Source organism: Solenopsis invicta, chromosome 4 (assembly GCF_016802725.1).
Source record: "Solenopsis invicta isolate M01_SB chromosome 4, UNIL_Sinv_3.0, whole genome shotgun sequence".
Taxonomy (NCBI): domain Eukaryota; kingdom Metazoa; phylum Arthropoda; class Insecta; order Hymenoptera; family Formicidae; genus Solenopsis; species Solenopsis invicta.
The window spans coordinates 17,556,499-17,578,823 of record NC_052667.1 but is presented as its reverse complement, the minus strand read 5'-3'; the positions used below and the strand labels follow the sequence as shown (position 1 = coordinate 17,578,823).

The 22,325-nt window shown below is 33.7% G+C and overlaps 2 protein-coding genes across 7 annotated transcripts in view; both read left to right on the top strand.

The window, feature by feature from the left end:
- LOC105200444 (sodium/potassium-transporting ATPase subunit beta-1) overlaps positions 1-22,325 on the top strand; it is a 223,991-nt gene that overhangs the window by 112,541 nt on the left and 89,125 nt on the right. Inside the window, exon 5 of the mRNA XM_039447782.1 lies at positions 3,683-3,778. Coding sequence (XP_039303716.1) covers positions 3,683-3,778 — 96 coding nt within the window. The remainder of the gene's footprint in view (positions 1-3,682; positions 3,779-22,325) is intronic.
- LOC105201604 (52 kDa repressor of the inhibitor of the protein kinase) lies at positions 10,073-16,975 on the top strand. Of its 6 annotated transcripts, none has more exons than XR_005574467.1 (4): positions 10,073-10,392; positions 10,756-10,792; positions 10,883-11,313; positions 15,614-16,975. XR_005574467.1 is itself a non-coding variant. In XM_039447783.1 (2 exons), exons 1-2 carry the CDS (start codon positions 10,594-10,596, stop codon positions 11,227-11,229), a joined length of 546 nt encoding a protein of 181 aa, XP_039303717.1. In that variant the 5' UTR covers positions 10,542-10,593; the 3' UTR covers positions 11,230-13,086. The 6 variants fall into 6 exon arrangements, 1 of the variants encoding a protein (XP_039303717.1); XR_005574466.1 differs by having other exon boundaries at positions 10,741-10,792; XR_005574468.1 differs by lacking the exon at positions 10,756-10,792 and having other exon boundaries at positions 10,073-10,199; positions 10,294-10,392; positions 15,614-16,972.

The following is a 22,325-nucleotide window of genomic DNA, read 5'->3' as shown; positions in this document are numbered from 1 at the left end:
CTCGCAGCCAGCGTCGGCTTCTACGCTTGTAGACGCTTGTGCGGGGGCGAGCCGCAAAGGTGGAGAGGGGGGAGGAGTTGTGTTCGCCGGGCGGCCGTAGAGTCCCTAGAAGTAGAGAGTCTGGACATTTGCCCCTAAAATGTCGGTGATGAATATGTCAGTGTATGTATGTGAGCTTTATGTGTGTGTATGTTTATCATTGTGTGCACTTGAACGTATTGTATACTGTTATCGCATTGGCTAAAGAGGATTAAACAGGGATCCGTATTGGTGCTGCCATTTTAGGTGCACAGTCACGTGCATCCAATCACGTGGAATCCACAAATGTCCAGACTCTCTACTTCTAGGGACTCTAGGCGGCCGTATTCCGTTGCGCGACCTCGCGTCGCCGTTCAAGAAACGCTGATGGCCGCGCGCGCTCGCGGGTGTATTCTTTTAAATTTTAACGTTTTAAAATTACAATTTCTAATTTATTTAGGCCAAATAAGTCTGATATAATAATTAATTATTTAAATTATTAGTACGCAATTTAATAAATGACAATTTAATGTTAATATTATTTAAGGAAAAAGTTTTAAATTGACGCAATTGTTTAAAAATGTTTAAATTGAAAAATATTATTGGATGGCGTGAGAAAGAAAAGAAAAAATTTTAAACGCCAGACGTAACACCCCCATCGTTGATGTAGAGCAAAATCGGAGGTTTCGAGATTTTGCTCGTCTCAAGCTTGTGTTTTTAATTAAAAATAAAAACTATAATTTTGAAATTGAAATGTATAGCAACAAAAGAAAATGTGGCTATGATTTGAATGGCTAATGAAATGGCATATAAAGAAAGCAGATAGCTAGAGAAAAGAAACATGAGTAGAAGCAGATACTCAATGTCCCGAAAACTTAAATAGACTAGAAAGTACAAGTAGATAATCGACGCAAGAATATAAGATTACATAAATAATTGTCGCAGAAGAAGGTATAAAGCTAGTAATATGAGGATGACGCAGTTATAAATTATAGAAATGAGTCTAACACAGAATAATATAGACAAAAATGAATTGATACAGAAAAGTATAAGCAAGAGGGAATGCTTATTAAAAGAAAATAATTATTGTTAGCAAGCGCAAGAAAGTATTATGTAAGCAAACGCAATTAATTGACGCAAAGAAATAAACGCAAGAAGATTAAAGCGAAAATAAGATGATATGCAATTATAATTACTTAGCTAAAATTTGTAATTTCGCATCAAATATCAACTGTATAATACGCATGTTGTGATAACTAATTACAGTTTTGTAAATTCATATAAAATAGAACTAACAAGGAAACACAGGGAAGTGTCCGCCTCAGATTAAAACAAGCTTTTAATATGTTGTAGTACAGATAAAAATAAAGGACACGTATTTTTTTATACGTGCCCATACGCACTTTAAGGGGGTGAAACACTCCTTTGAAAAAAATCGGTTTTTTTTTCGAAGCGTATATCGTCAAAACTATAAGAGATAGAAAAAAATGTTTTAAATGAAAGTTGAATGGCTCGAAAAGTAATTTATAACAGCGGAAAAGTTTTTTTAAATTCTTTTTAATACTTTCCCTCACTACTTACTTATTTTTTTCAAAATTTTTATTTTTTTTATAAGCACAATAAAGCTTATTTTATTATGAATTCAACGGTATATAATAAAGTTACGATACAACATTCCCATTTTTCAAAAATAATTAAAAACCTCTCTATACGCACGGTACGCGCACCTGTCCGCGCGTTTGTGCGCTACGGAAGTAACACCCTCCGATTTCGACGTGTCTTTAATATATTGTACAAATTAAAATAAAGGATGGTTATACTTGGCTATGCCATCACCGTGGCCATAAGAACGTTTCTATTAACTTTCTCCTGAGACCTTCGCAGCTACGCCTCCACCCTGTGCCCCCCCCCCTCACATGGTGAGCGAAACGGTATTGCAACATGGCATATAGGTGGTGTGAATCTGATTCGAGCTCCTCTACCACTCTTCAATTACTTATCAATCCAGTAGCAGGGGGAGTGGCAAGTGTTATGTCTATCACTGATTTCTTCACTCCATACAGCACAAAAAATTACAGCAACATTCCAGCAATGTTGCAATGTTGCTAATTGCAATACAATATTACGGAGACTTTGCAGAAACATAAATTAATAATATGCCTGCAATATCTCAGCAATATAATATTATTATTCCGAAAACATTGCAGTATTATAATTTTTTAAGCATAAAGTAAAATGGCAATAAAGAGCCAAAGCAGAATATTCGAGTATAAAGTAAAAAAAATAAAAAAAAGTAAAAGTAATGCAATTTTCTTGAATAAAAATTTATAATTCTAAACAATATTTGTATATTAACCAATTTGTATATTACTCAAATAAATTTATACTTAAAAATGTTATTACAAAGATGTAATTTTTGCTAGTTAAATAAATAAATAAGTAAATTATACGTTTGAAATTGCCAAGATTTTTTTTATATGGAAATGTAAAAGCTAGAGAAGACTTTTGTATAATGTATTATAACGACCCTACTTTGCACACGGACGGTGGTCATAAAAGAGAATATGTATGATGGTAACAGAAAAGAAATTAATCAGGCAATAAAAGAAACGGTTATTAATAATACGAGGGTCATTTTTAAAGTTAACATTTCAAATCGATCATCCCAGTAGTTTTTGAGAAATAATGACACCCACTTTGAAAAATGTCGTTTTGAGAAAAACGCGTTTAAAGTTTTCAGGCACTTTTGAGGTGGATAATGAATAATTTCAGTAACTTACCCTTAATCTCAGCTATGCTAAGACCATACAAGAGAGAGCTTTTTCAACTTCAAAAAATTCATATTGATTGGTTTTCTCTTGTCTTTTGGCAATTCTTTTCTCCTTTGTCTCATGTGATTTTTGCTGCTCTAAACGTTTGATGCGCTTGTTGTCTCTGGTATCGGTGAGGATTTTGTCATTTTGGTCGATTTTTAATTTCATTATACCCATTATTTGCAAAATTGAATGAAAATTTTCATTAAAAATGCAAACAACTAAAAAAGTTGCAATTGTACCGTTTTCTTCTCGCAGTGTAAATGTTTCGGTGCAAATATCCAAACTAATAAATTTAAATTTTCATTATTGTTTTACGTATATGAAAACACTAAAAAAACACATAAACACTAATAACATTACTTGATTCGCAACAATGCGTCCGTTGCATGGAAAATTCGAGGCGCGCCATGGAGGCTGCGTCCTTTAAACCTAAAACTTCGTCAATTTAATGAATTATGTCTTAATATTTTAGGAGCATATTTTTGAGATTCCAAACTATAAAAATATGAAAAAAAATGGATTTTTTTTACTCGTCACATGGGAATACTTCCTTAAATGTGGTGGGACGTTCCAATCAACACGCTTAACGCGTGATTGCATGATATTCGCAAGTTTATTAGAATCATTTTCACGGTGACAAGCAGCGCAGATAATAAGCGTTCACGCGCCAGACGTAGAAAGGTCATAAGTTACAACATATGAAAAAACCAACTGATTTTATCGGAATCCAATTTTACATAGAAATGTGTGCGGGGTTCTTTGAAGGAGGCCAAAATCGGTCCAAATTGCAACTCCATAATATTTGCGTTATTAATTAAAATTTTTAAAATTCTGTATTTATATTGCAGAGATTTAACTGGGTACCAATTCCTTATAATACATCATCTTTATTACCACAGAATATGCCGCGTGCTTTGCAACAAGCTATACAATTTTCAAACAAGGTTTGATTTGAGCCATATAATTTAATATACACAGTAAAAATTTTAAATTTAATACAATTAACATGTCTAAAATATTCTACTCAAATTTGTGTATTAATTTAATAAAATGACTATATTAAACAGTGACAAATATTGTCTGAAAGATTAATACAATGAAAATATAACAATGACACAACTTAGAAACATATATTTACAGTAGTAGACATTTATAATATTATGTTACGTTGACACGTACTTTATTTATCTATTTTAGACTTTGTGTTTTGAATTTATATTATTTCTATATTACATATTTATTTATCCATAAGTTGTAAAGGAGAAGATGGTATTATAGGCACCTGTTTACATTTTATTCAATGACGTTAATAAATCAATATTTTGTATTAAAATTTAAACGATTATGTTCATCAAAGTATTGTTTAATAAATTTTAGACTCAAAGTTGTGAAATATTTATTACCTAGAACATTATTTGTAAAAATGTGATAACACCACTGTTGTGAATTTGAGTGCCAAATTACTAGCTTCGAGAAACTATTGATATCAACTTTTGCTATTTTTTTTGTCCAAGGGACGCAATGTTATTAATGTAATGTTGAACGCGATCTTTTGACAACTGTATTTATTACTCGAGGCCGACGTATACAGTCGTGAGCTAAAAGGTTGCAACACATTTTCTTCGATGGTTTTTGGAATTTTAGGAATTTAGACTTGCTCATCGATCGGCGAACGTAATTGGTTGGATCCACAGGTAAGAACCAATTACGTTCGCCGTTCGATGAGCAAGTCTACATTCTAAAAACCATCGAAGAAAATGTGTTGCAACCTTTTAGCTCATGACACACACCAAGCGTGTTTGATTCTGTCCATGGAAAAATTTTTCAAACTAAACAGTTGCTATCTTTCTACATACTTATAGTTCATGATTAATGTAATGACTAGAGTTTATTGGTCGTTACGTTAAACATGAACTGTAAATATGTAGAAAGATAGCAACTTCTCAGTTTGGAAAATTTTCCCATGGACAGAATCAAACACGCTGGGTGTATAGTCATGAGCTAAAAGATTGCAACACATTTTCTTGGTTAGATGGTTCGATTCTTAATTGGTCGGATCCACAAGTAAGAACCAATAACGTTCGCCATTCGACGAGCAAGTCTACATTCCAAAAACAATCAAAGAAAATGTGTTGCAACCTTTTAGCTCACGACTGTACATACAAAACGTTAACCCGTTGTGGTTACACTGGGTCTAGATGACCCAAGGCCATTTTTAAGTTGCTGTAGCTTCCAAAACATGATTTTTTCACATTATTTTACTCCTTCAACATTGATTTATGTCATTTAGTGATTTTCATTACAATTACCAACTTCAATCGTCAAAATAAATATACTTTTTGAAAAACTCGATATAATACTATTTTTTTCTTAAAAGTATACTACTTTTGGAGTAGAATTCCGGTAATAACTTTGATTTTACTCAAAAATTAAAATTTTCAGGAATTTTTTAGTACAAAATGGCATATTTTTCAAAATTTTTTTCTTTGTGTCGTTTCAATATTAAACAATTTAATAAAGGATACATAAACGATTTGATTACGAAAAAGAAGTCTTAAACTTCATTTTTGTGAAGGATTTGAGTCGATTCATCAAAAGGAACGCAAATGGCAATTGTTTTTTTCTGCGTCGGGTCAACTGGACCCAGTGTAACCATTACGTTATTTTTTGGAGGTGTAACCACAACGGGTTAAACAAAAAAATGTGCAATTCTCGCCAATTGAGAGAAGAATACCCATACAGCACAGAAGGCTGCAGAAATATTGTTGCAACATTGCTGCAACGTTGTAACATTGTTGCAACGTTTCGACAATATTGTTGCAAGTTTTGTGCTGTATGGAATCATACAAAGCGCGCATGGGCGATAATAAAGTATCGCGAGGCTACACAAATATGCACGAACGCATGCTAACAAGACTAAGAAAAAAAAACTAGTGCCGGATACCATAGAATCTTGCCATAGAATCTTATAAGGCGGCAAATACAAATCTAAATACAAATATCTTACAACCGTATAATGGGTTAAAGAGGAATAGGATTGGTAATACGGGCAACTAAAAAATTGATTTTAAAAATTGATTTTGTTTACAAAACACACAGTATTTTGTTAGAAAATTATATATTTTGTAACAAAAATGTTAAAATAAGTATTTATAAATTATTACAAAAACATACAATGTAACTGTAAAGTTTTGTGATAGAAAAATCCTGAATAAATTTAATTACGAAAATAGATCATAAACTATTAAAAAGATAGATTTTACGTTACAAACTTAATAAAAAAAATATATATATATAATTTGGATAAATAATTACATATATATTATATGGAAACATCATTGCAATAATTAAACAAATACAACATGTCAGATAAGTATAGCTGGTATTCACATAAAATAAAGATGAATTATTTATGTACTGTATATAATTGCATACAGAAACGTTTTGTTGAACCGATTCTTTTCTTTATTTTTTTCAACTTTCCAGCTCTTCATGTAACCTGCTCAACAAAATGTTAATATCTAAGTCCTAGATCTAGGAGAACACTTCTCTGCAAATTAATAAGATTAGCAAATTCTGAGACTACTGGAGGAGGAGTGGAGACTACTTCAGGAAGAGTGTGTCCAAAGCAAAAGTTAAAATCTTAACATCATTATCAAAGTAGTCTCTCACTAGCAGTATGACGACAGATTGACAAGAACAAGTTTGTAAAACTGATATAATTACCATCATTCTCCCCTGGTGAAAAAATTTTACACAAATGTAGGAAATGACTAATGTTTTTCTTATTTTTCAGCAAACAGGGTTTGTTACTTACTGTAACAAGATTGAACATTAAACCTGCACATATTGGAAAAAAAAAACACAAGACCCAAGGAAATCAAGAAATCGTGTGAAACAACAAGAAAAATGCAAAGAAGAATATCGAGAACATATTTATGAATTTATTTTCCTACTAACTTTAATAATTTATACAAAATATCTAACAAGTCTAAATCATCGCTATTATCCTGTATTAATTGCTACATTTTTTGTATTTCTAATTCTTTTAAAGAGCTCCTTGTTCTTGTCCAAAATGTTGGGTGTCTGAGCATACTGTGTATGCTCTTCTAGTGCTCTGTTAAATTTGCTGTAAATAATATTGAAGTATAAGAATAATTGAATTGTAAGAATATTATAGAATTAAATGCAATAGTTTACTTAAAAATGCAACAATTGTTGAATGTTTTTCGAAACTTTCCTTCAGTTCCCAATTGTGTCGTTCCGAGATATTGTTGGTTCTGTCTAATTCTTTGTATACACAGAATGAATTTGGTTTGACCAGGCATCTGTGTAATATTCAAAGAATGACTCTAAATATTTAGAGTTATTAAAAATAATATCTCATATTACGTGGAAGCCATCCTTTATTAATTTTTCAGGCAACAAAGCCAAAGCTGTTAACAATTTTACAGCGCCCGTTCTCACTTCTCCATTGCCCTTTAATAATTTGTAACAACCTGTGTTTTGTCCGAGCGCGGACGAGCTCAGGGAAGCCAGGGCTCGAAGGAAGGTTGCCGGGTTAATTAATTCCGAGATCGGGCGTGCGTTTAATGAGAAACTACTTTTATTTGAGATACAATGCTGATAATATGCGCACGTAGTTCGGGGATACACGAGGTGTATCCGCGACGGTATGGTGACGCGATTTCACAATAATAAGACGCGGTGTGTACAGAACGGGGATCTATTTACATTCTCTCGGTCGCTCGTACTCGGCCCGCGGCCGGTATGAGAGAGCGCACGATAGCGCGGTCTTGCTCGCGCTTTGTTCGGTGTCGTCGCGAGGGCTTCACGGTGTTTACGTCGTCGCCGGCCTTGTCGATCCGCGACGCGCGCGGATCGGGACGCTCTACGTTAGAAACCGCGCCGGTGTTCCGCGAATTCGCGACAGGTGCGCGGCGGGATTCCCTTAGTAGGGAATCCCCGACGTGAGTCGGTGCCGGCTGCCTCGAGATCCCTCGATGGAGGCAGAGATCTCTCTACCCCTTGGGTGGCAGTCGTTACCGCGGACTCTCGGACGGAGATGGGTTTGATGGAATCGTTGAGATCTCTCAACGGTGGCAGAGCTCGCTCTACCACTCGGATTCCCTGGGTGCCGGGAAAGCGGGATCGGAAATCGCCGAGATCTCTTAGCGGTGACAGAGCTCACTCTACCACGCGGATTTCCTGGGTCTCGCTCGGAGGCTGGACCGGGGAAGAGTCGATCTCTCTGTGAAATCGTCCGCCTTTTATACCCCGATCTCGGAGAGTCGGGGATGTTCGAGTGGAGCTCGGTTCTCCCCGGAATACAGCATCCCCGCTGCTCCGAGATCGGTCCGGTATCGCGCTCTCGCTTGAGCGTACGCCTCTCTGTCGCTCCAATTCCAGGAGCGTGCGAATTAATGCGCGTGGACTTCGGGCGTTTAACGGTGCGTTTGTCGGATCGTTTGCGCGCGCGTGTGTGAGGCGATTATCGGCGCGTAGCGTCTGTTCGTCTGTCCGGCGGGTGTTTGGCCGGACAGGGGAGCGGTTCGTGGCCCCAGGGGGAACGATGCGGAGGTGCATCGTTACAAATTTATGTTTTTTTGCATTATGTAGTAATGCCTGTAATGAGAAAGTAATATAATGAAAATGTACATATTCATTATTATGTGTTTTATTTTTTATTACCTGGCTATAATGGAAAAAGCATCCAATAATTTTGGCGTCCGGAAACACGGTTTGTAGCGCGTTTCTTTTCGCTCTTTTATAGTCAGTTATCATTTTAATCGGTTTAATGTATCGGTTAATTGTATTTTTAACTTTTTCTAAAACTGACAGGTGATTCTCAATAATGCGGCCTTCCATTATTGCATAAACAATTGGAAATGTCTAAATATTTGAAAAAAATGTAATTTGATACTCATATATATTTACATGTAAAATACTTTTTACAATAATATGAATCAATAATTTAAGAATACAGTTCTAAATTGTTTTACTCACAATTGTCCAAAATTGGCAATTATTATTTTTTAATTGGGGCACCGTTGCGAATGTGCCATCAACAAATATATTCATATTTGTATTAACTTGATGTAAATAATAAAGCAACATATTTATCAATAAATATGATGCTTTAATGTCATTATTTTTAATGACATTTTTCATAATGAATGAATGCGTTGCATCTATTTGTATTAATTTTTCCCAATGTTTATTTGTTAACATTGCTCCCAACTTATTCAAATTTTTCGGAATTTGTCCGAAACAATTTTTCTTCTTAAACCTTTTAATGGACCTTTCAATATTGTTAATATTAGTAAGATCCAGCAAGTCATCATGCCTAAATGTTAATACAAAAAATTACTAATTATAAATTAGTAGTCATCTTTATGACAACATTTATTTTCTATTTAATTCATTGTTTTTACTTACTTTAAAATAACCCTTTTCTTTATTCTAGCCGACTCATGAGGCAATGAATTTTCAATTTTTTTTTAATGTTTAATAATTTAAAAATAGGCTTTTCATTATTATGTTTTCCAGATAAAATATAATTATTATCTATCATCTTGAGGCGGGCTTTGCACGTAACATTTTTATCTTTGCGGGAACTACATTCGTAATAGCTGTGAAAAAAATACTAATAATTAAATATACCGTTAAACATGGATTCTGCTGTCTGAAAGCTTTCTTCATTTTCCTTATGTTAATATATAATTGTAACGCGAAAGCTCCTGTAACACAAGGTCCGTGGATTGGCGTTGGAGGGGAAGGAAGGTCGTTGCATAGCCGCCATTTTCGAGACAGCGAGTCAGTGTTAGTGTATGTACGTAGATAGTAAGGTACTACAGCTATTAGTTGTGTGAGTGAGCGAGTGTGCAGTAAAAGTATGGCCGCCGCCATTTTCGTTCCACATCGTTGAAGTGGATGCAACGACCTTCCTTCCCCTCCAACGCCAATCCACGGACCTTGCTGTAACACGGTCAAAGACCGCGGCACTTAGATGGCATTCTACCTCTGGGAACTCTAACCTAGGCGGCGCTGACACGAGCGAGGAAACAGCGCGAGAAGACCTCACTTAACTTAACCACAGTATAATGGCTCTGGCAGACCAGCGCGATTTGTGACACGCGACGCGCGATTATCCAATAGGCGTACGTCTTTTCAAAAAATTGTAAACGCCTATTGGATAATCGCGCGTCGCGTGTCGCAAATCGCGCTGGTCTGCCAGAGCCATAAGAAGAACAGTAGGTCGACTTCGTCACAAAGCACGGCGAAAGTTGTCTCTCGCGCATGACCGAATCGCACAACCAGCAATATGGCGGCTAGTCAGCACATATAGTAGTGATAGCAGTTGTAGTATGCATCTATAACCTCTTTTTTAGACGAAAATATTACGTGTTTATTTATTGTGCTATAATTTATTACAAAATTTAATTATTATGAATGAAAGAGGTGGCTATCGTTGTTCCTTCAAAGGTTGTCAAAGTGCGAGCAGCGAGAGCCGAGGAATAAAAGAAACTTTGTTTCAATTTCCAAAAGATATAGAGAGGTTAGTTTACAAATAATGAATCAATTTTTAAAATCATTTAATATTAAACAGATTTTTAAACATTTTTAATTTTTGAAGATAATGTATTATCAGTTAATAATCAATAAAAGCAATATTTTTTATGTTTCTATTTAATACAATATAAAGTATAATAAATTTAAGTATTGTCACTACATTAAAAAGTTAGAAAATGTAAAAACAATGAAACAAACTGTTTGTTGTAAATCAAAATTATGGGTGTCAGCCTGTGGTAGAAAAGACTTATTTTTAAAAACAGCCATACAGCTTTATAACAATTATAGAATATGCAAACTTCATTTTGAAAACCCCATGTTTTTAAATTTTGAGAAAACCAAATTGCAGCCACATGCCGTCCCAAGTTATATTGTGAGAAATAATGGTAAATTATATTCTAATAATATAGCATTAAAATAACATTATACATGATATAACACTCATAATAACACTATTCATAATATAATTATTACAGATAAACAAAGTTCAAATACCTCAAATGTAAAATCATACTGTCTAAATGATGAAAATCAACAAGAAGAAAATGTCTTGGATACGACTACATTCAGTGAAAGAAGTTTGGACATAAGTGAGATAGACAAAACAATAAATATATCAGAAACGGAAGAAGATGTATTAGAAACAGGAATGCCAAATGTATCAGAAACAGGAACACAAACGCCATTATTACTATCTGCCAAATCTCCACAAAAAATACAACTTTATAATGAGTTAAGAAGATATAAAAGAAAAATAGCCAATTTAGAATTCGAATTACAACAAGCAAAAAAAAGCAAAAAAAGGAAGATATTAATTCTTTAGACGTATTGCTAGACAAATATTTTCTGCAACAGACATCCGAGTTTATAAAAATTCAAGTTCGTCTTTTTCAAAAAGATGCAAAAGGTAGAAGATATAGTAATGCTTCATTTAAATAATATTGTTTATCTATATATTTTTCAAGTCCTAAAGTATATAAAGATTTAGCAACTAAATTATTTTGTTTACCAAGTATTACAACTTTAAAAGTATTTTCATAAAATTGTTATATAAATCCAGGTTTACATGAAAACATATTTCAAATATTAAAAATTAAAGCTGATTACAGTCTAACAGAAATTAACAAATACTGTGTACTTTGCATGGATGAAATGTCTTTAAAATCACACTTATATTATAACATAACAACAGATAAAGTCATAGGATTTGAAGATGTAGGATATTCACAAAATTACTCACAATTGCCTGTACGTAATGTAGCAGTGATTATGGTGAAGAGTATTTGTAATCCATGGAAACAATCACTAAGTTATTTTTTTTAAACTCTTTAATAAAAGCTTCTGATTTAACAAGAATTTTACAAGAAGCAGTGAGAAAACTAAAAAGCATTGATTTAAACGTTGTTGCTCTTATATCAGATATGGGTTCCAACTTTTATCAGTTAATACAAATATTAAACATTAATGATAAAAATCCATATTTTACAATAGACGGAGAAAAAATATATTATATTTTTGATACTCCTCATTTGATAAAAGCAACTAAAAATAATTTACATAAACACAATTATGTATATGAGGATAAAATTGCTTCATGGAAACATATAGAAGAGATTTACACAATAGATAAAAAGGCACAATTTAGAGCAGCTCCTAAATTAACAGATAAACATATTAATCCAAGTAATTTAAAAAAAATGAAAGTTAAATATGCAACACAGATATTAAGTCGCTCAGTTTCAGCTGGTTTAAACACATATATTAGTTTAGGTTCTTTATCTACAGCGGCTATTTTCACAGTAGACTTTATAGAAAGATTTAACAAATTATTTGACATTTAAATTCTTCAAAACTTTACAGCAGTAATCCTAATAAACAAGCATTCATAAATACAAATGAGCAAGTTACTTTTCTTAATGAAACAATAAAATTTTTACAACACGTAAAAGTAATTACAAAAGATGGAAAGGATGTAACAAATTCTATTAAATCAATAAAATGTTGGATTATTACAATTAATTCTATCCTACAATTATGGAATCATTTAAAACAATTATTACCTTCTTTTAAATACTTATTAACCAGACGACTAAATCAAGATCATTTAGAAAACTTTTTCGGTGCCGTACGTAAACAAAATGGAAATGCATTTAATCCAACGCCAATACAATTTTATTATAGCTTTAAAAAACTATTCTGTATTGATTACATTAAAATAGAAAGTGGAAATTGCATAGTTGATGAAGAATCACTATTAATTCAATGTCAGGACATTCGAGAAACACAAAATGTGATATTCCAAACATCTTCAGAAACAATATCTTTAAATTTAGAAATAGATAATTATGATTATCGTCATTTGCCAGTAACCGAAGAAAATGTTTTTGTCTACATTTGTGGATATCCCTTGCGCCGCGTTTTTATTAAACATTTTTGTGATACATGTGCATTACTAGCCAAAGAAGTCTGCAATTTAGATGAAGCTTATTTATATTCTCATTTTAAAGCATATGATACAAATGATAATATATATGGCAGTTTATACGTACCAAGTGCTACATTTGTTAATTATATCACAGAATTGCATATAAAATTTTTTGAAAATATTAATATTATAAATCAAACAAATGTTATGCAAAAGTTTATGCAAATTTTGTCTACTGTTCAATTCTCATATCCTTGTGATTTTCCAAATAATTATCTGTTAAAACTTTTTATTAAAGTAAGAATATATTATATTTTAAAATTTATTAATAGAGATTTTAAAACTAATAAAAAAAGTAATAGAAAAGCTATTATTTTGTGCCATAAGTAATAATTTAAGCTTTATATTCTATTTGTATTATGCAATATTTTTTTGTTCAGTATTACATTTATTTTATAAGTTGTGTGGTTCCTATATATTATATACTTATGACTGAACATCGTTTATAAATATCTTATTTTGTTTATGACATTTACACACATATATTTTTTACACATTTAAGCAGTGCAATATGTTGATGCTGTGCAAATCTTTTATTGCTGTGTAAATCTTTCTGTTCCGTATTACATTTATTTTATAACTTGTGTGGTTCCTATATATTATATACTTATGACTGAACATCGTTTATAAATATCTTATTTTGTTTATGACATTTACACATATATATTTTTTACACGTTTAAGCAGTGCAATACATTGATGCTGTGCAAATCTTTTATTGCTGTGTAAATCTTTTTGTCATGTGATATTTTATGTATGATAAAGAATACGTCTTTTTGAATAATTTTATGTTTTTTTATGTTACGTTCTGAATTTATTTCTATTTTTATATACTTGTACACACAAATAAAATCATTTTATTAAAATTTTAATAATTTGACAATTTGTTTATTTTAAATCCTTTAAATGTATATTTAAACAATACAAAATCAAAATTAATACATCTCTAAAAATTGTGTTGTATGTGTAATAATTGCAATACTATGCAATAAATACCTGTCTATTTTCAAATAAATATAGTAACAACACTTACACTAGTAAATAGTTCCTGGAAACTTATTACAGTTCTTGAATCGAAGAAAACATTACAAAAGGGAGTAAAATCACTAGGTATTGACTAGTAAAGTTACAAATATTTTAGTAAATTTGCTCATTTTTGTAATTTTCATCTTGTTTTAAAAACTGTAATAAGCTTCCCTTTGTTAAATTATCTAGTGAAACGGCTCAAATTCCTGTTAAACATTTTCTTACAATTTATAAAAACAATTTACAAATTTTCTTCTACATTCTTTACGAACTACTAATTTTAATTATTTATTATTTGATTTTTTATCTAAGACATGCATGGTTTATTAAAATTCATATTTATTTCACATTTAGTATTGTATAAATTATTAACTATTAGGAGTACAAATTGAAAACCGCCGTTTTCCAGTAGATGGCGCCAGCGGTAAATGCTGGCGCCAAACGTTAGATCAAAAATTTTTAATGTAAGGTTGGGCATCTGGCAACAATTCCTTATCATTGCAGTTGTGAATTTTTATCGGCGTTATATATTTTTTTGTGATCGAAAATGTCGAAATTTGTGCCCAATAAGCGTCATTTGCGGGAAGTTTTGCTTTTTGCCTTCAATTCGAAAAAATCTGCGGCTGAGGCGCGTCGAATGATTGTAAAAACTTATGGTGAGGCTTCCATTAGTGAAAGAACGTGTCGAGAATGGTTCCAACGCTTCAAAAGTGGTGATTTCGGCGTAGAAGACAAGGAGCGTCCCGGACAGGTGAAAAAGTTTGAAGACGCACAATTGGAAACATTACTGAATGAAGATTCATCTCAAACGCAACAGGAGCTTGCAGATTCATTGGGCGCGACTCAACAAGCTATTTCACATCGTTTGAAAACCATGGGAATGATCCAAAAGCATGGACACTGGGTGCCATACGAATTAAAGCCGAGAGACGTCAAACGGCGTTTTTTCGCGTGCGAACAGCTGCTCCAACGGCAAAAAGGGTTTTCTGCATCGTATTGTAACCGGCGATGAAAAGTGGATCCGTTATGATAATCCAAAGCAAAAAAAATCGTGGGGCTACCGCGGCCATGCATCAACATCGACGGCCAATCCAAACATCCATGGCTCGAAGCTCATGCTGTGTATTTGGTGGGACCAGCTCGGCGTGATTTATTATGAGCTGTTGCAACCGGGTGAAACCATCACAGGAGCTCGCTACCGAACACAACTAATGCGTTTGAGCCGCGCATTGCAGGAAAAACGGCCACAATACGAGCAAAGACACGAAAAGGTGATGTTGCTGCACGACAACGCTCGGCCACATGTTGCTCAGGTCGTTAAAACCTATCTGGAAACATTGAAATGAGACGTCTTACCTCATCCACCGTATTCTCCTGACATCGCCCCTTCAGATTACCACTTGTTCCGATCAATGGCACATGGCCTGGCTGAGCAGCACTTCCATTATTACGAAAAGGCCAAAAACTGGGTCGATTTGTGGATCGCCGCAAAAGACGAGCAGTTTTTTCGGTGCGGGATTCGTATGCTGCCCGAAAGGTGGGAGAAAGTAGTGGCCAGCGATGGACAATACTTTCAAGAATAAGTATGTAACCATTTTTCAACAATCAATCCTCAAATTTTGACAAAAAACGGCGGTTTTCAATTTGTACTCCTAATATTTATTATGATAATTTATCAGCTTAAAATTTTTTTTCAGGTTTGTATAATATACATCAATAAGTTCAAATTAAGAAAGAAGAAAGAATAATTTACGGTATCATATACATTATGATTGATTAAGAATGGATACACATTTGTATATAGATGGATGGAACACATTTGTATATTTTATATCAAATTATATTTTTTTACGGTATAATTTACGGTATCATATACATTATAATTGATTAAGAATGGATACACATTTGTATATAGATGGATGGGACACATTTGTATATTTTATATCAAATTATATTTTCTACGGCTTGTAATCATCTACACACAAATACACACACACACATGCTTAATAAAATGATTGATATATAAAAATTATATAATATTAAACATTTATGCTACAACACTAATATAGCAAAAATGTATTCATAAGTAAAATCTTAATAAATAAGTATTACTATTATTACTATCCAAATATGTTTTTTAATTTTATCTCTCTATTATTTGTTAATTTATAGGTTTTTTTTATATACATTCAATTTACTACGTTTGATAATTAGATAATTATTGGATGTAATATGTGTTTATTTATATAGTGATTTTTATATCATAGTATTTTAATTAAATAAATTAGAATAATGTTTAATATAATTTTTATGTAGTATTTTTATGCTTTTCTATTAAATATATCCATTTGTTGTGACAGTCTTTTTATTATAAAAATTTGCAGCATTTTGTAGTGTTAAATGGACTGCGCCATATATCAAATGTCTTTCAAATTAGAACGCGCGCACAACCAGCAACATGGCGATCTTGTAGTCATCAGATCAAAGGTGCCGACACCGAGTCGACCTACTGTTCCTTCTTATACTGTGACTTAACATTACCAGTGTGTGAATCACGCAGAACATTTGGTCTTTTACTTGTATACGCTCTCAGTATTTGTCTAAATACATTTTGCTCAGTTTAAAGTCAGTGGTTAAATATTGTTGTCCTCTTCGATCTCAATAGTACTAATCTCGATAGAACTCGCTTCACCGGACTGGCGTTGCGTCGAGTACTCGACAGCAACCAGCCACGTCACATAATTAATTATTTTTACTTTAAGATATTTCCCTTTGTATTTCCATACGATTTATTTAAATGGTAATGGTATCCCTTATATTTGATTTTGGGCTGCTGGATTGATAGAATTATTTTTGTGAACACTTGAGAAATTATAATGCACACAATGAAGTAAACAATCCGCCATAAATAATACCACAATAGAAAAATAAATGACAATCAGTGAAAAACAAAGGCATGATAAAACGCAATATTTGAGTTATAAAAAGCGGAATTGTGAAAACAAATATTTAAAAAATAAAAAAATTCATAGAACTATTTAAAAGAAATAATGTTTCGATAAATCCCAAAAAATTTTAATGAGTTAAGAATTACTTTACAAAATAAAAATTGGAAAAGATTAATGCAGATAGATGTAGCACATTTATTTATTACAGAATATATGTGTTATTACAAATATTATAATGACGTTAAAGTTGTCATATTTAATAATAAATATTAAAAAAAGTTTTTAAAAGCATTAAATGATAAATTAACTATATTTATAGATGGAAATTTGCGACGATGCTCTAGTTAAATAATAATAATTGTTTCAATATTAGTGGACAGTTGTTATTAGATATAATAGCACAATAAGTAAAATGATTTAGAACTATATTTTTTAAATAAATAATTAATATTACTATAAAAGCTATTCTATAAATAAGTAATTTAAATTTTCCTTAGATAAATATATCAGATATTTCTAATTATTCAATGGAAGGTAATGTAATAATGGAAGGTTGCACTATCGGAAATTATATGGGAGTATTGAAAAAAGTTATTAATATTATTCAAATCTAAATTCATACGTTAATATTAAGAGTATAAATAAGTTTCCGCCGTTTCACAAAAAATGGCGCCACTAGTATGTTATGGTTGAAATTGTCTATTGTAAAACGTTATATCGTAAGGTTGGACATCTGGCAACAACATAACCTTAAAATATTAGTGATTTTGTATCAGCATCATATATCTTTTTCGTGCGAAAATGTCGAGTTTTGAGCCGAATAAGCGTCATTTGCGGGAGTGACTAAACCAGCAATTTCACATCGCTTAAAATCATTGGAAATGATTCAAAAACAAGGAAACTGAGTTCCATATGAACTAAAGCCGAGAAACGTTGAACGCCGATTTTTCACATATGAAATGCTGCTTGCCAGGCAAACGAAAGGGTTTTTGCATCGTATAGTCACTGGTGATGAAAAATGGATCCACTACGATAACCCAAAGAAGAAGAAATCATGTGGTCCACCTGGCCATGCTTCAACATCGACAGCCAAGCCGAACATTCATGGAAAAAAGCTCATGTTGTGTATTTGGAGGGATCAGCTTGGTGTCGTGTATTAGTTGCTCAAACCGAATGAAACCCTTACTGGGGCTCTCTACCAAACACAATTGATGAGATTGAGCCGAGTACTCAAGGAAAAACGTGCTCACTACTACTCCAGACACGACAAAGTTATTCTTCTGCATGATAATGCTCGTCCACATGTTGCGGCGCCGGTCAAAACCTACCTGGAAACACTCAATTGGGAAGTTTTACCCCACCCGCCGTATTCACCAGACATTGCTCCTTCTGATTACTACCTGTTTCGATCGATGGCGCATGGCCTGTCTGAGCAACACTTCACATCTTATGAAGATACAAAAAATTGGGTCGATTTGTGGATAGCTTCAAAAGATGAAGTATTCTTCCGACGCGGTATCCGTATGCTGCCAGAAAGATGGGAAAAAGTAGTGGCTAGCGATGGGCAATACTTTGAATAAAACATTAGGTACCGTTGTTTCACAATAAATGCCCAATTTTTGATAAAAAACGGCGGAAACTTATTTATACTCCTAATTCAAGATTTTAAAATAGTTTAACAAAAGCGCTACAGATTTTCCCAAGCGCTCAAATCATTGGCTGCTTTTTTCATTACAGCCAGGTATAAGTAAAAGATAACAATGCACATAATAATAAACATGTACATTTTCTTTATATTGTTTACTTAATTACACACTTTACTACATAATGCAGAAAAAAAAAACACAAAATATTAAAGGGAGAGAATCAAGAATTGGAATTAGGTGTAACAAAATTATTGACACCTCTGGTCTTATTATTCAAATAATTAATAGAGGAAGACTCTAATATAGTTTCTAAAATTATTTTTGACAATTCTAAGTATTTAGAATTTCTCTGGAACTATTATAAATTTGGATTAACGGATTCAAACCAAATTCATTTTGTGTATACAAAGAATTAGACAGAACCAACAATATCTCGGAACGACACAATTGGGAACTGAAGGAAAGTCTCGAAAAACATTCAATAATTGTCGCATTTTTAAGTAAACTCTTTATTGCATTTAATTCTATAATATTCTTACAATTGTTCTTATACTTCAATATTATTTATAACAAATTTAACAGAGCACCAGAAGAGCATACACAGTATGCTCAGACACCCAACATTTTGGACAAGAACAAGGAGCTCTTTGAAAGTAAAAGAATTAGAGATTAAAAAAATGTGGCAATTAATAGAGGATAATAGCGATGATTTAGACTTGTTGGATATTCTGTATAAATTATTAAAGTTAGTAGGAAAGTAAATTCATAAATATGTTCTTGATATTCTTCTTTGCATTTTTTTTGTTGTTCCACACGATTCCTTGATTTCCTTGGGTCTTGTGTTTTTTTTTTTCCAATATGTGCAGGTTTAATGTTCAATCTCGTTACAGTAAGCAACAAACCCTGTTTGCTGAAAAATAAGAAAAACATTAGTCATTTCCTACATTTGTGTAAAATTTTTTCACCAGGGGAGAATGATGTTAATTATATTAGTTTTACAAACCTGTTCTTGTCAATCTGTCGTCACACTGTTAGTGAGAGATATTTGACTACTCTGATAATGATGTTAGGATTTTAACTTTTGCTTTGGACACACTCTTCCTGGAGTAGTCTCCATTCCTCCTCCAGTAGTCTCAGAATTTGCTAATCTTATTAATTTGCAGAGAAGTGTTCTCCTAGATATTAACATTCTGTTGAGCAGGTTACGTGAAGAGCTGGAAAGCTGAAAAAAATAAAGAAAAGAATCGGTTCAACAAAACGTTTATGTATGCAATTACATACAGTACATAAATAATTCATTTTTATTTTACTAGCTACACTTGAATACTAGCTACACTTATCTGACATGTTGTATTTGTTTAATTATTACAATGATGATTCCATATAATATATATGTAATTACTTATCCAATTTTATATATATATATACCGGGTGTCCCAGACCACCCGTCCCACCCGATTTTTTCGTAAACGCGACATTTTAAAGAAAAATGTTTCAGACAAAAGTTGTAGGGTTTTAAAAGATCTATTTACTCATTTTATCAGTTTGACCTTGGATGGCGTCGCCAAGGTCAGATCAAAATAACATTAACTTTTTTAAATAGGACACCTCATTTTTAGTTCCAGAATCTAATAGCTGGTGTCAAGACCTTTCCAAAACACTATAAGAAAGTTTATTTTTGTTGAGTACTTTCCGAGTTGTGAGGCTTGAAAGTTACGGTGTACTGTTACCTTCAAGCGTCATAACTCGGAAAGTCCTTAACCAAAATAAACTTATTTATAGTGTTTTGGAAAGCTCTCGAAATCGACTACAAGAAAATGCAATGAAAAATATAAGCAGAGGACACCGACTTCGCCCATGGTATCACATCGAATAATGCTTTCTCTCTCGACCCAGCGTCGAGCGAGGAGGATGCACTATCGTAAAGCCCCCCACCACTTTCCGCCCGCACCCCGATCGTCGCCGCGCAGCCTAGACACACGTACGAGCGCGGCTCCGCGTGTGTGCGGCAGCCGAGCGCTAGCGTCGAGAGACACCATTTCTGCCGGTGCGTGTACCTATAGTCCTACGCGTAGAGTTTTGAAGATACCTAATTACCGAGATCTCTAACATTCGGTACAGCTCTATGATGCCGTTTATTCTTGATTTATTAATATTAATCTTCATTTAATGTTGATTATTGTAGCAATAAAGTAATTTTCACGAAAAAGCACCCTTACATACCACTCCTAAAAGTCATTGCTTAGAATTCATAATATTACGCAACTCGTCACCAATTCACGTTTTCTAATAAGCAACCCGGTCGTAAGCGTAATTTGTAGTTATGCCTTACCCGAACGAAGAAGCTGCGTTAATGATGTCAGTTTTGGGTAGAGCTGGAAGTTTTCGAGCAGCTGAAATAATGTGGCGAAATGAATATCCCGATCATACACCACATTCGCGCAAAGTTTTCAGTCGCTTACAACGTCGAATAATTGTAAAAGGTATTGTTCAGCCGGATCATAATAAGGGAAGGCAAATTCATCGATCAGTTCGTTCAGTAAGAGCACCTGATGTAATTGCATCTGCCTTTGTAACCCCGAATGATTCTTTAAAGCGACGAGCAAGAGATAGAGGAATAAGTCGAAGCACGATCAGTCGAATTTTTCGTGAAAATTCATTCCATCCATATCGAATGTCACTTCACCAGGCCATGACATTGAACGATCATAGACAAAGACTAATATTCTGTAATTGGATTACTCAACAATTACCTAATTTCCATAGAAGTATTTTATTTTCTGATGAGTGCATCTTTAAAAGTGACGGCAAAATAAACACACATAATTTTCGTTATTGGGCACAAGAGAATCCACATTGGTATCGAGAAATGGATCATCAACGTATCTGGAAAGTCAATGTTTGGTGCGGAATTGTTGATACGCATATCGTGGGACCATTTTTCTTTCAAGAGAATTTAAACCGTTTTTTATACGCCGATTTACTCGAAAACGAACTTCCACGTTTACTTGAAGATATTCCACTCCAATTACGTCTAAATATGTGGTTTCAACAGGATGGATGTCCCGCCCACACGTCTGTCATTGCTCGTCATCAACTGAACCGCATATTTCGCGGCCGATGGATAGGTAAACATGGTCCACATAATTGGCCAGCACGATCACCGGACCTTACAATTTTAGATTATTATTTGTGGGGACGAATAAAAGACCTTGTATACCGCGAACGACCTACGACTGCAGAAGATATGAAAAACAGAATTCGACAAGTCATTCAGTCTCTAGATACTGACGAAATTCGTCGAGCGACGGATGATTTCCAAAGTAGGGTAACAGCCTGTATAAATGCACGTGGTGGACATTTTGAACATCGAGACTGAACAACATGCGTATGCACAAAGGTGACGGCAAGGGGAACCACCTTATGAAAGCACCCCGACAAAGGTGACGGCGAGGGGAACCACCTTATGAAAGCACCCCGACAAAGGTGACGGCGAGGGGAACCACCTTAAAAAAGCACCCCGACAAAGGTGACGGCAAGGGGAACCATCTTATGAAAGCACCCCGACAAAGGTGACGGCAAGGGGAACCACCTTATGAAAGCACCCCGACAAAGGTGACGGCGAGGGGAACCACCTTAAAAAAGCACCCCGACAAAGGTGACGGCAAGGGGAACCACCTTATGAAAGCACCCCGACAAAGGTAACGGCAAGGGGAACCACCTTATGAAAGCACCCCGACAAAGGTGACGGCGAGGGGAACCACCTTAAAAAAGCACCCCGATAAGGTGTAAGTACGATCTTGTTACCTACACGT